This window comes from Ricinus communis, chromosome 8 (genome assembly GCF_019578655.1).
Source record: "Ricinus communis isolate WT05 ecotype wild-type chromosome 8, ASM1957865v1, whole genome shotgun sequence".
Taxonomy (NCBI): domain Eukaryota; kingdom Viridiplantae; phylum Streptophyta; class Magnoliopsida; order Malpighiales; family Euphorbiaceae; genus Ricinus; species Ricinus communis.
In genome coordinates, this window is record NC_063263.1 from 4,930,536 (window position 1) to 4,945,806 (window position 15,271).

The 15,271-nt window shown below is 26.9% G+C and overlaps 1 protein-coding gene across 4 annotated transcripts in view; it reads right to left on the reverse strand.

Annotated features, from left to right (window-relative positions):
- The window catches only part of LOC8265348, a 28,212-nt gene extending 21,413 nt beyond the window's left edge, over positions 1-6,799 (reverse strand). For 2 of the 4 annotated variants that reach the window (XR_007216865.1, XM_015724828.3), the window contains exons 1-10: positions 6,420-6,799; positions 6,094-6,267; positions 5,826-5,921; positions 5,403-5,472; positions 5,062-5,195; positions 2,624-2,764; positions 2,385-2,542; positions 1,267-1,435; positions 1,093-1,191; positions 421-498 (exon numbers count right to left, since the gene is read on the reverse strand). Coding sequence is in view for 3 of the 4 variants with exons in the window: in XM_015724828.3 (XP_015580314.1) it covers positions 421-498; positions 1,093-1,191; positions 1,267-1,435; positions 2,385-2,542; positions 2,624-2,764; positions 5,062-5,195; positions 5,403-5,472; positions 5,826-5,921; positions 6,094-6,267; positions 6,420-6,527 (1,227 nt within the window). In the remaining variant the exon portion in view is untranslated. Of the gene's footprint in view, positions 1-420; positions 499-1,092; positions 1,192-1,266; positions 1,436-2,384; positions 2,543-2,623; positions 2,765-5,061; positions 5,196-5,402; positions 5,473-5,821; positions 5,922-6,093; positions 6,268-6,419 lie in introns of those variants that run through there. The other 2 variants (XM_015724827.3, XM_048377517.1) reach the window with 2 other exon arrangements.
- Between the last annotated feature and the right edge of the window lie 8,472 nt (positions 6,800-15,271).

Genomic DNA, 15,271 nt, shown 5'->3' on the forward strand with positions numbered 1-15,271 from the left:
CAAAAAACAACAAAATAGATCAAACCAAGTACCTTACAAGCTATTCAAAGATTAAAAAGAAAAAAAGGTCAAATGCATATTTGCACATCTAAACTTTGTCTATTTGATCACTTTAACGCCTTAACTTTCGATATAACCTAATAGACACTTCAACTTGTTTTTTTGTAGTATTTAAACACTTTTTGACATGCGGCTTCATCCAACACATCCATGTGTACTGCTCATAAGTGTTTAAATATTATCAAAAAATAAAATTTAGGTTTCTGTTAGGTTAAATCGAAAATTAAAAGTGGTTAAGAGGTTAAAAAAATAAAGTTCAAGTGTTTGTTAGGTTAAATTAAAAGTTAAGGTGTTAGAGCAATTAAATGACCAAGATTCAGGTGTTTAAATATGCATTCTGCCTAAAAAATATACAGTTACCTGAAGATTAATCTCATAAGATGCAATAAATGCCGAAACAAAAGTTCTTAAGACACTTCGATAACCAGCAACGGGTCCCTAGACATGAAGAAAGCAGAAAATGCAACAAGCGAACAAATGCAAGTCAGTAATATTAATCTCAATATCAAGAAGCACATCATAGCCCCAACACAAAAGGGAAACCTATGACCATATGCTTGAAAAGATTGGTAATGCTAAAAGCCAGTCATAATAACCAAATAGACTCGAAAGTCAGAACACCAATTTAACATTCATCCCAGACTGCAGTAAGCTTTCCGAAGTGAAAGGAAGGTATATAACTACTTGCTATTCTAATCAATATTTTAATGAGAAGACTATTATCTCAAAAAAGAAAAAATAAAAAACAGTAACAAATGAAGCTACTATTATCAAGTTACAAATTTAAGCCCTTCCCTTTTCCCTCCCAGCCAAAAAAATAATATTCAAAGCATTTTCATATGAACCTAAAACAGAAAAATAGAATGTACATGGATGCAGTAGGCACAGGAAGTGAAAGCAGGATAAACATAAGCAGATATAACAGAGTGAAAGAAGAAAAACTACCAAACCACTTCATATCTGAAGCCAATAATAGATATAAAGTAGCTTACTTCTACCCTCTTAATTGAATCAAAATATCAAATAACTTACATCTGACTCCTTTAGCAAATCACTATCAAGAATTTCAAGAAAATAATTCAGTGATGCACTTTCAAACGCTTGGCGAAGATAACCAACATGATCAATCTCCTGCGGGAAAAAAGTCAACATTGTTAACAAAGTGAATATCCTGGTTTAAGGAAGCTATTTGAGGAAAACACCTACCATTAGCACATTATGTTCTTCTTTTTTAGGAAGTGATGTAATTAGACAGAGACATACTGCCCATGTAAGTATCAATGGACCAGCTTCTTTCGTTTCATAAGCATTAAAACTAGATACCAACACATCCATCTGTTGAATATCAGCTATGGAAAATAAAGAAGCACCCGGCCTAAGCAATAACAAACAAATTTTAACAATCAGAAAAACCATGTATAGAAAAAAAAAATCATAAGAAATCTTGGAGAGGAAAAACAACAGATGTAAGAGGCCTCACATACAAGCATAGCCATAAATAAGCCACCAAAAGAAATATTTAGCAAGCCCAATATCACAAGCTTAAGCTTAAAATCATCCAACACTTTGAAATAGACACGAGACATTTTTAAAACTTCAGTTGGGTCCAGCAATTGAACTAACCTAAAGCTGGTTAGCGACTAGCTTCCCTTTCCTTCTCTCTCCCTCCCTCTCTAAAGACAATTTAACTTAAACAGCTAGGCTATAAAGTACAACTAATATCAACAATAATATTTCACATGTAAGTAGAGAGAAAAATGCAGATTTGACCTAACACTTGGAAGGATAGCCATTGAAACTACACAAACCCCTTCCAAAATAACCAATAACCAATTTGTGTCTTTATCCTCTAAGTTTCTCATAAAAGAGTCAAGTTTTCCTAACTTTATATTGTGCAATTTATTTTCCATTTTGTGAAGAAGGTGATAACTCTTGAAGACATCTTTAATTAGGGATTAACGCGTTCAGGACTTCATTAAATGCATTTTTTGAGGACATGCCTTTGGTTATTTTGGGGTTCTTGAGGTTAATCTTCAAAGTAATACAATGTACCTATGCCTCGATTTTGGGCCATAATAATGAATCTCACAACTTCCTAGTACGTTGAGGCATATCAAATCTAACATGCACTAGGAGGTGATTTCACAAAGTCTAGACAAACCTGAACTAATTCAACAATTAAGACGGAAATTCTTTGAGATCTGAAAGAAAAATTAGGTATTGCAATAGCACGAGGCATCAAATGTGCACAGAGAAAAACCTAAATCAGTAACGTCTCATCCATCAAACAATTGTTCTACCATTGGTTCCCACAATATCCATACCTGAAAGGGGTTTCATCATGAACCAATTGAAGAAGATTTTCCAAGTCTAAGGTTTCCATAAGGATAAGTAGTAACTGGACTTTGGCTTGATGAGAAGACTTCAGCGCTTCACTTGATATTGCCAACTTTCCGAAGTTATAAGACCCAGATAAGATCCCCTAGAGTACAATGTTAAACAGCCAAATTAAAAAGGATAAAAGAATTACAGAATTGGATTCCACAAAAAGGAAACAATATACCTTGTAAAGTGAGCATAGCTTTGTCCATGTTTCACCATTGCAAAGGCAAAATGACTCGTAATAAATGAGGAAGAGAATGTCCAAAACCAAATTATCTTCAATCAGTGTCCCCTCAGCCCACAAAGTAAAAAGATCAACATCCTATAAAGCATCCAAACAACTCAAATCTAGAATCAAGAACCTTAAATGTTACAGTTGATTCAAAGAAGAGAACTAGGCTTTCATTTTCTCACTTATAATGCAAGATTATCACAAAGAAACAAAAAGAAGCCAAGAAGTTCAAAGAAGCATGAAAAGAAACAGATAAGTACTACTTTGTCATTACATTTAACATATCCAAAAAAAACAAAGAGCTCTTCCTAGACCATGCATAGCCACATAACAACACAACCAAACTTGTTCCTAACTACCTTCTTTTATTTTCTTTTGTCCCTCTAGGCTCCATTCATTTCACACAAAAAAAATATATATATTTCTTGAGAACAAGTGTGCATATAGGAATTTGTCACCTGAAAGCATTATCCTGATTTTAGGTAAACCGGTTTATTACAAAAAGAAATGACAAACCTGATTCCAGAAGAATCATTTTTCAGACTTCAAAAAACTTTTAAGAAGGGAAAGAACATGTATAAATTGAACTGCATACTACTTCATCAACCACAATCAATTGCTGCAAAGCATCAGTTTGTTACTAGCACTGCTGACTGTCAAAAAACCTCCATACTATACCCTTATATTTATTTTTTTTATCTAATTAACTCTAAAATAGATCCAAATGTTTTCAAGGTCTTCCTTGAAATAAAATTAGTTTTTCTGATGTACTTCAAACACTGGACAAAGATTTCCAACTAATTTGAATGAAACAAAAGATTATGTCTCACTTTCTTAGAAAAAGTTGCCAAAATACATTATCCATGAAGCTTATAGAGACTTAGTAAAATAAGGAAATTTTATTACTGAAACAAAAATTAATCCTCCTTGTGGTGCTACCAATTTTGAGGGCCAAAAAGAAATTGGAAAAAAAATTTAAAAAAGCTCTCCAGTCATATCAAATCAAACGAAGACACTATTATCCCCTAACAAAAAACCCTATATTTCAATAATATTATTGTCCTTACAGTAACTAAGCAGACAATTTTTGGTCATCAAAAGACAACGCTTCTCTCCAAGCCAAATTCTCCTATCACCACAAATACTTTTTACTTTCATAACCTCTTTCGCTTTCTTAACAAAACCTCCAAAATTGAGTTGCGAAAGTCCCTCCAAGGTCAGAGACGTCCCTAATTCTGCTCAAAGACACAAAATTGACAACTCTAAATGGACCACGAAACAATCAATGAAGAAAAGGATGGGAATGTATCTTGACATCCTTATAACTCCATATACATCAAGAGGAGAAACCTTCCTATGTCTTCTATCTTCAAGCAATCAGTAGTGTTAGTTTTGCCAAAAGTTGACTTAACAAAAGCCTTAGTATTAAACAAAAATTTAGCCTTCATAATTTGATTATCCAAAAAAAAAGGAGCGCTTTGAATGGAAGTAAAAAGAATGCAAAAAGATATATACAAGAGAAAAACTTCAAAGAATACCCTATCTGGTACAGAAGAAAATTAGAAGGTAACAAGGTAAGATCCCCCTCTCCATTGTCATGTAGGTTTACTTGCCCAAGAATATAGTTTATAAATTCCTTAAGGTGTATTATGATTGGCACAGTACAACAAAGAGTAGATAATTTATAAATTCAAGGGCAAAGAATATCTCAATCGTAAACATCATTCTAGATGTTTTCTATGACCATCTCTTTAGACCGTGTACCTGTAGTCCAAAAGGTTTCGGAAGTGGCCAAAAAGAATTTTTAAAAAAAGCGCCAGATCAATCATATTAAATGGTTTTCTTATTGATACCATTGACTGTAATACCCCCTTGGTCTTCTTTCAATGGCAAAGGCCCTCTTTACCCTTACAAATGGCTGCCTCATAGTCTCTATAAGCATTTTGACTGTTATCGTATCTACAAGAAATATGAAGACAACGAAAGATCGAAAAAATCAAAAGGCAATATAATGTAAAAAAAAAAAAAGGGGGCCAAGTGACATCCAATGTAATTGAAAATTCTGGAAATTCAATTCATTAGCTGGATATTCTGCAAGTACCACAAAAGTTTAAAGGAGATAATGCAATTGAAAATAATTAAAACACTATCCACCCACTATTTCCTGGTAGCCAAATGCATAGAGAACAGAATGTAACACAACAGAATGTGAACAGCAAAGAAATATGCACCAACTGCAAAAGCTGATTAAACTACCAGTCACTAGAAGTACAAGCTAAAGGAGTAATCACACAAATTACTTAGAATCATATAATTATTCTCTAGTTTCATATCATATACAACTACAACAGGCACAGTCAGAAGAAATGAAATCATTTTAAGCATACCATCTCTTCAGGAGGACTAGAGGATAACAGGTCCTGCAGAATAGAGATTAACTTCCGCTCTAATCCATCAGAAATCAGCTTCTTTGCCTCATCCCTGATGACATTTTCTCCTTTTGAGCTAATACCAAAGTATACTGCACGAGCATTGCAAGTTCGGGTATTAAGGTAATCAGACTCACAAATTGACTTATCAACCAATACAATTTTGCTTGTATATTTCCACGTCACGGTTCAAATAGTTTCCGTATAAAATGATATAATACAAAATCGGATAAGAAATACATAAGAATTAAAGAATGATACAAAATTAAGAACTACAAAAAACTCCGGGATGAACTCACAAGCATGAAGGAGAATCTGTCTGATACACTTCAGCAGGCACTGTCGCTCAATGTAATACTCAAGCAAAACCTTCACAGCAATAGGAACCATTAAATATATCGCAAAGGTTTCTATAGTAATAAGCTTTTCAAAAGAGAAAACTGATGTTTAAACACCACAAGTAAACATATAAAGGGTATAAGGTGAATATCTTTAGCATTTCATATATTCCAATTCAGGAATGGCCACCAAACAGCATAGAACCAAAACATGATCACCAAAAGGACAAACATCTCTTAGACATTCAGAGGCAGAGAAAAACACAAAAGAATACAGTTTTCTAAAATAGAATATGAAAACTCTTAAAATGACAACTAGTTCTCTAAGATTTGACTGATACTAAATGCACAGACTAAAGGAGCAAATGCAAGAAAATTACAAACCACATGAAGATATTCTTCAACTATGGAATCAACAGCTAAACCATGGCTCTCGAGAGACCTTTCCACAAGAATGTACGACTGTACCTCGTCTAAAGACTGAAACAAACAACAAAAAGAAAACACAAGTTTAATGAGTAACAGTATCAAAAATTGAGTTCAGATATGAATCAAAAGCATAAATAAATTACTAAGTAAGTATTCAATGATAAGAGTTGCAAGAATAAAAGCAATTTCAAAATCCATCGCATTAGGTTATTGAGAAACTAACCAAATAAGAACTAATATGCAAAGCCTTATCTTTCAATTCAGGCTTTATAATCAATTCATGAGAACCAACTTTCACTTGCTTCGAAATCAAAGCCTGTCTCGATTCTGCATTTGGTGGCTTGAATCGAGAGACTGTATCCACGAACCAAGCATGATTTCGCTTTAGCTTCTTCTCCTATACAATAAGAAAATTTTGAAAATAATAAAATAAGAATTCACAATGTTCATAACAATTATAGCAACAAACAAACATTTCTCTGCAAGTAGAGATAGATAAATAAAGAGAGAGAGAGAGAGAGAGAGAGAGAGAGAGAGAGAGGCGGTTACTATGGAAGGAGGGAGTTGAGATGAGAGAGGAGCGTTTTCGAGGTCAGTGAGAATGGAAGTGAAGGGGTCCCACCAGAGGGAGGGATCAACAGACTTAGGGTTAGACATTTTATTATGAGAAATGGGATTGAACCCTAGGAGAGGAAGAAGAAGGAGAAGCAGCAGTAGAAAAGAGGAGAAGATTAATCAGGTGTATTGTGCAATTTGATTTGATTTTTTTCGCGCTTTTAAAGATTTTTGTCTGAGCTGAGAGGGAGAACTCTACGTTTTAAAGCGTGCTTCACTTCAGCTTAGCAACCGTGGCTTTTTGCTAGGGTACTATTACGCTGGGGCAGTGTGCGTGACCCAAGGATTTAAATTGTTTGAAGGTGCGAGGACCAGCAACACTCTCTTTTCACCGCCCTCTTTGACAATTATTTTTTGGGCTACTATTTGCCGCTGAAGTCTAGTATATACTATGGGAGTTAGTTCCCTTTTTTTCTTTTATGAAAATTTTATAAAAATATTTTAAAGTTAAAAAAAAATCATTATTGTGTAAATATCCTTTTCAAAAATAATATTTTTTAACTTTTTAAAAAATTATAGTGTGATTATTTTTTAGTTATTTTTATTTTTTAGTTGTCTTTTTATTATTTCAAAAAAATAAAAAATAATCAAATACCGTATTTTGAAAAAAATTTAAAAACTGTGTTTTTTATATTTTCACATAGAGAAAATGAAAAGAAAGTCTACACCGTATTGTTTATAAAAACAAAAAAATATAGGTATTTTTATTATCAAAATTTTTTGAGTTTTAATAAAACTAAATATTACTCCTTCCGTCTAATAATTTAATATTACAATCTGATTTTTAATTATTAAATATAAAACTCGTTCAAAATTAATTTTATTATTAAAATTAGAGTAAATTTTATTTTTATCACAAGTTAGTTTTAGTATCTAATTAAAATAATAAATTTAATATTTTTTTATTTATTTTTATCTTTTATTTTCTTGGTATAATTTAATTCTAAAAAATTTTAAATAAAGCATTTATTTTCTTATTTTATATTATAACATTACTGGATAATTTAGTTTTAAATTTTTAAATAAAATAAATAGTTAAAAATGAAAATCCTAATTATATTAATCTCATTTGAATGGTTGATAAAGAATTTTAACATACAAGATTATTATGACCTTCTTCATTGATAGTGAATTTATAAACTTTGTGTCTAAATTATTTCGCTAGATTAAGACATGATTATTTAATTTAATTTTTACTTTTAATATGGTTTAACCATAATACATAATAAAAATAACAATAGTATAATATTCTTTTAACTATAGATATTTATTTTATATTAATAACTAAATTAAATTATATAGTAATTTAAAATTATTGTTGTAAATATAAATAATTTTAAAATATTTAAATTTATTTGAATTATAATAAAAATAAAAATATTGGAGCAAGAAAAATATTAAATTCATTATTTTAATTAAATAATAAAATTAATCATATGCTAAAAATAAAATTTTACGGATGAGTTTGATACTTGAAAATAAATTCAATGATCAAATTATAATTTTAAGTTACCAGTTTAATCATTCAACTAGCATGGAAGTGGTAGTAGTTAGTTTTATTAAAATTCAAGTGAATTTTGATATAATAAAAAAAATACAGAAATCGACTCATATATTAGACTAAACTTCAAAGGGTAAATAATATTTAACTATTTATTATTGATTTACTTTATCCAACTTTTTTAACTTAATAATTTGTCACATATTTAACAAATTAAACTATTTTATATTCTTGTTTAATAAATAAAAATAAAATAAACTTATTTACTATTGAGAAAATAAATCTCTTTCACATATATTCTATGTTATATTTAAAATTTACTACTACAAATTTAATTTTAAAGATATTTTATTATGAGAACAAATTTTTTATTTTAATAATTTAATATTTATATAATTATTTATATAAAAATAAAATATATTAAAAATTATTAAAAATAAAAAAAATTATTCACATGATAAATATTTTAAAATTAATCGTTAGTAAATAAATTTATGCTACTTTTATATATTAAGAAAGAATATAAAATTAGTTTAACTTATTAAATAATTAGCAAATTGTTTAAGTTGAAAAAATTAAATAATTTAAATCAATAAAAAAATAATTGTATAAGAGAGTATTGAAAAGAAAATATTACTAGCATTTTTCTCTTATGAATTTTAACTTATTTTTTTCAGGTAGATTGAAGGTTGAATTTCCAATGTCAACTCATCCTTTGAGGCACTGACTTGTATATTTGTTATGTTTAAGGACATTTATATCTAGTTTTCCATGGCACATTAGAAATGTGGTAGTGGGATAAGATGAATCCATATGGATCATGTATTTGAGATAATTATTTTTCTATTTCATTATTTAGAGTTTCTTTAATTACTTCATTTTAAATTTTCCGATTAATGTTGAGTTTTGCAACAGTCATGTTCATAGATTCTATATATATATATATATATATATATATAAGACTCTTTTTTCTTTATCTTACACATGTCACATTCTCATCAATCCACTTTAATTATACAAACCAATAAGAAAAGGTCATGTCAAAAGGTTTAATAAGAGAAGAAAAAGAAAGACTAAATAAGCCCATGTCAAAAAGTTTAATAAGAAGATGATAAAAGAAGAAAAACATCAATTACTAAAACTTTTAGAAGATGGCGATAATAATCTATAATTTACTATATTTTAACATTCAATCAAAACATGTGAAACAAAATAGTGTATTATTAGGAGAGTTAATTCTAAATTATTCCTTTCTTTATTTTCTTGGAAATGAATTATTATTATTACTTCTTCCCCAATAAGCGCTTTGAACGTAAGATATTGTAAAATTAATGGCTCTACTTCTAATTACTCCTTGTTTGTTTTTCTCTTAGTGATTGCATTTAGTGCATTATTAGGAGACTTATTTCTAAAAAATCATTGAATGATTCTAATTAATCTTTTTTTAAAGGAATTATTTTTTCTTAATAAGTGCTTTAAATTTAAAATATTATAAAATTAGTAGTTCAATTTCTAATTGCTACTTATTTGTCATTCCTTAGTTATTGCATTTACTGCATTTTTAGAAGAGTTGTTTTTCTAAATCATTAAATAATTAACTAAACAAATTCAAAAATAAATTTTATAAATACTACATTAAATGGTTATTAAAAATACCCTTAATTGAAAAATATTGTAACATATCTACATTTACAAAACCTTTTGAAATTTGGGGCTTATGTATATGAATGAAGAGTCTATATCAAGTAAGGTAGCTTATGAGCAAAACTTTCACTATTTTCAAAACTTTACTCTCCAATTTGACAATGACAAGGTTATTTTCTAGAAAATTTACTAGCTTTAGATCCTATTAGCACAGTCTTCCTTCTTAATCCAATCAACAAGCTCCACAGTCTATAAATAATAATTGACACCGAACAAGATTGGTACTATAAATTATTGGATTTTATTGGTTTTCTATGTTATTTTAGACTATTAGACTATATATATATATGTGTGTGTGTGTATTATGTATGCAAGTGATATATATATATATATGTGTGTGTGTGTGTGTGTGTGTATCACTTGCAAATTATGTTCATGCAATAATAAACATGAATTTAGCATATATCTATTTCATTATATTTTGAAAGAAGGTCAGATTTGTGGACTAGCAAAGAAATTATGACATTGTAAGTGAGAATAAGTATATATGACTAGAAATGGTGAATGAGGTTGAGATAACTGATCCTAATATATCAAGACAGGGGTTTGATTTTTTTAATATTAAAAATCAAGAAAAATATCGTGACAAGACCTCTATTTTGACGGGTACCTTGTGCTTTTTGATTTAGAAGTTTATTTTTATTGCTCTTTAAACATATGTTATGTTTCTCTTAGTTTCTTTTTTGAGATAATAGACGTTGTTGGCGTGCTAATTGGAAAAGAGCGAAGTTGATAAAAAAAAGAGAGGAGATAATCGTGTCTAAACTTTGGTCGTTGAACTCCAAGATTTTGAGATATTCTTTCTTTTCTAATACTAGTAATATGCTCATGCAATAGCATGAGTATTTTATTTATTTTATATTTAAAAAAATTATTTCATGTATTATATAATTTAATTTATAATTATATTGATATAATTTTTTTTATTTTTATTTATATTTTTATAATATATTTTTATTTTTATATATATTATATATTAAGTTAAATATATGTGAGAAATATATATATTTATTAATTTAATTTTTATTTATTTCTCACAATAATAAGTTCTCATATGTAATAATTATTTTTTTTTAAATTATATATTTATATATAATTCTTTTCTATTCATTATACTGTACCAATATTTTTCAACCTGTTTCTATTAACTGATCTTTTATGTTTCAAATTTAATATTTTTATATATCCACTATTTTATTATTTTATTATTATTATTTACATATATGAATATAAACATATATTTTATATAAAGATAATAAGATTTATTATTAATATGTAGTAGTTAGAATAATTGTTATACTTATTGTATATTTTTTAATAATATAATAGTTTTATATTTAAATAAATTATAATTATTTTTATATTTATTATTAGCATTTAAAATCGCCTATCATTATTTTTAAATATTTATAATTAACATTTTTGTGAATATAATGCTATATATGTCAATTTCTCATCGAAAAATAACATATAACATGATTTTATAAAATTTTGCTAAGTGGAGTCTCATGAAAAAATTTGATCTTCTTTATATATACATTATAGGTTATAGATTCTATCAAATGATCATTAATTGTTTCATTATGATTTGTATATTTTTTAAATAACATTTTCTTAATTTATTTTGTTTTGTAGATTGAATAAAATCCAAATAACTATTTAGAATGAGTTGATTGAGATTTAAAACGGGCAAAAAGTATTATCGTATGTTGCTCCTATTGGAAAGAGAATTATTTTGCCTCATTCCTTCAATGGAGGACATTTGCAGAATTACTAAGATGCAATGACAATTTGTCAATGACCTATTTCTACCTTTTACGGCAAATACAAAGTACCCTAAAATTATATATATGACAAGTAAAATTGAAAGGCAAAACGCTAAAGATAGAACATATATTATATCCAGAGTATTCAAAATGAAACGTTCAACAATTGCTACAATTTATAAAAAGAGATAGCAATATATTTGAAAAGATTTACGCGGATACGGACAATCTCACTTCAACCTAACATTGTTTCTGTTTTAATCTTTTTATATACTATTTATAGTTATATAGAAAAAGAAGTTTGACAATAAAACTAATTTCAAAATAACTGATTAAGAAATAATAAAATTTAAAAATCTATAATATATATATATAACTATATATATTATATATATCAAGAAGGCCAAATTTTTCTATTATATTTCATGTGACAGAATTTTATGAAGCTATATCATTTTATTTTCCAATGAGAAAATGACGCATGTCATATTTATAGAAGTATTAATTATAATATTTGTAGCAAAAATAAATGTGATTTTAAATACTAATAATGATATATATATATATATATATATATATATATAATAAAAAATAAAAATTCTAAATTTAAATCATAAAAAAATTTAAAAGAAATTTGTGATATGTTGTACTTATTGGTCGAATATAATAATTATAAAAAAAACTCAATTTAAATGTAAGTGATATTAAAAAGTAATAATAATAGAAAATAAATAGTAAGAAATTCTAACAATCTGAATTTTAAAAAATCATTGTTATATGGACGTATGAGAACTTATTAGTGGAGCTTGACATATACAAAATTAAAGTTAATAAATATATATACTTCTCATGTTTATTTACCTTAGCCTATAATAAATATAAGAATTTCACAAGACTAAATTATACGATTTTTATAAATGACTAGTATAGATATAAATAGAAATATTATAAAGATAAAAGTAATACTTATATTTGATGCTGATATTATTATAAATTAAAGTATATATAATATATGAAATAAAAATTTAACTATAAAATAATAAAATAATTATATAATAATATGAGTAAATTGCTACTATATATATATAAAGAAAGCCAATTTTTCTTATAAAATTCCATAAGGCAAAATTCTACAAGCCATATGTCATATTATTTTCTAATGAGAAACTGACATATGACACATTCATAAAAATATTAATTATACATTTTTATAAAAGAAATAAATATGATATTAAATGCTAATAATGAATATGGTATTTATGACTTATTTAAATATAAAATTATTATATAGTATAATAATAATTATAGCTACCACAAATATAAATCTTATTATCTTTTTATAAAATATATGTTTTTATTTATATATATAAATAAAAATTAATAAAAATAGTAAAATATATGAATTTTAAATTGGATCATAAAATAATTAAAAACATTTATGACATGTTGAAGAACTTATTAGTCCAATATAATTAAAAAAAATTAATATATATATATATATATATATATATATATATATATAGCAAAAATTCTAACAATTTTATTTATTAAAAGATACTTATTATTTGGATGTATAGTGCAATGAAATAGATAAAAAAATTAAAATTGATAAAACTTATTTTTATACTAATGTAATTATAAATTGAATTATATATAATATATAAAATAAATTTTTTAAATATAAAATAAATAAAATAATCATGCAATAGCATAAGCAAAAGTGCTAGCATATCATCATAATATACAGATTTACTAAAACGACTTTATTAATTGTTTAGTTAATTAATTGGGTTAATTATGATATTTATTAATTAATTTTATTAAAAATAAAATACTAATAATCTCTTAAGTATAAATTTAACTTTAAACGTCCAACTTTATTAGGATTTCAATATTGAATAAATTTTAGAGGTATAATTACAATTTGATGTTTTAACTTTTTCGTTTTTTCTATGTTGATGTTTTAATTATTATTTTTTCAATTAAGTGTTTAAGCCTCTTAAAAGTGCTCATAACATCATCATCTTTACTATTTTACCTCTGATTTATAAAATTATTATTAATTAATTTTAGAAACCAAAGTCTAATTTATATGCATTTAATTATATATATCCAAATTTAGAAATTATAGAGTGTGACATTTATAAAAAGTAATTACCTTTTAATATATCATGTTATTCTTATCCAACATTAAAATCCTCTTATAAATCATCCAATTTAAAATAAATTTTTTGTTACTCTAATCATATACATTAATTTATAAAACTTATAATTTTATTATTATTCCTATTATCATTATTATTGCTATTATGGTACGAATGTTATACATTTAAAATTTGTTTACACATTTTGCATAAAGATTATGATTTAAATTTAATTATATATTGACATAGTATATTTATGATACAATAACCTAAATTGTTAATTCAACCATCCTTAAATGATTTAACTAGTTAGATGATGCACCATGCCCCTTAGCACCATGCACCACACACCACCATTAACTTGACTTGTTTAACCATGCACCATGCACATTATATATTTATACCCTCATAGACCCCTATGTCTTAAACACTTATACTTTATGACTAGCTTTGATCGCCTACATCTAGACACATTCTATCATATACGCTTTATAAAATGAAACTGTAATGTCCCTACCCGAACTGAGCCTAACCATCCAATTTTCTATCTTCATTTTTTTAGACCGTGGAGTCTAGCAATGCATAGCTTTAATTACTACAACTTCTAATCTGATTTGACTCTTAACATCCTGCATAATACTGATGAAAAGAATAAGGGTGAGTAAAACTTAGTGAGATAATAAACAAATAACAAAGAGGAACAAACAAGGATTTAATTTAAATCTCAAACATAAATATTAGATAAAAAAAACATTATAGCTGGACAAATAAAATCTTATAAAGCTATTTAAATTAAGAATCGGTTCAATATGTATCTAAATCTGCAATTTCTTTACTAACTTGAATTCAACTATCTACATAAACTCGATCCATTCCGAAGATATCGATACTAATTTAAATTATGATATCATATACCAAAGGAAAGCAAAAATAATTAAAATAAATAATTTAGTAGAAACTAGTATACACTCATAGATATATCCTACTGATCCCTAGCAACTTTGGGCGCTTAGACGTCTCACCTATGTAGATCCCAAAGTGCAAATAACTAGTCATACGGGTGTAGACAATAAGCCCTTAAAAGGCACCGCCTAGCATACGCCCCAAAAGCGATATGTATACTAAGCGTTGTCCTAAGATGGTATAATCTGATAACATCCCACATTCAAGGTATGAAATCAGGTAACATAAATGAGTATCTCATTTATCCAGCTATAAAAAATCAATAATCATATATATAAGATAAAAACTAAAAGTACTATTTTCTGTTCCCAATTTCTATAGAAAATAGATTTAAAACACATGCTTCAATAGTAATATTTCAACAAATCATAAAAAAATAAATATAAATGATATATTATTGAAAAATACGATGTTATATGTAGGGTTAAAGGTTATATTGAGGCTTGAAGGATAGGTTTTTTAGAGGGAGGTTGGGGAAGATCTTGACGAGTATAAATCCATTCCCCAATTTGAAGGGTGAAGGATTCTTTGGATGGTACAAGTGGAATAAGCTGGGTCTTTGTGGTCTTTAAGTTTTTTGAAGTGTTTGAATTTTGTAGAACCAGTTACTTCTAGGATAGACTAGTAATAAGACTGAGGTTTTGTTTTATTCTAGGGTTTAAAATACCATCATGGAGGGAAAACTTTTGAAACCAATTTTGAGGGGCT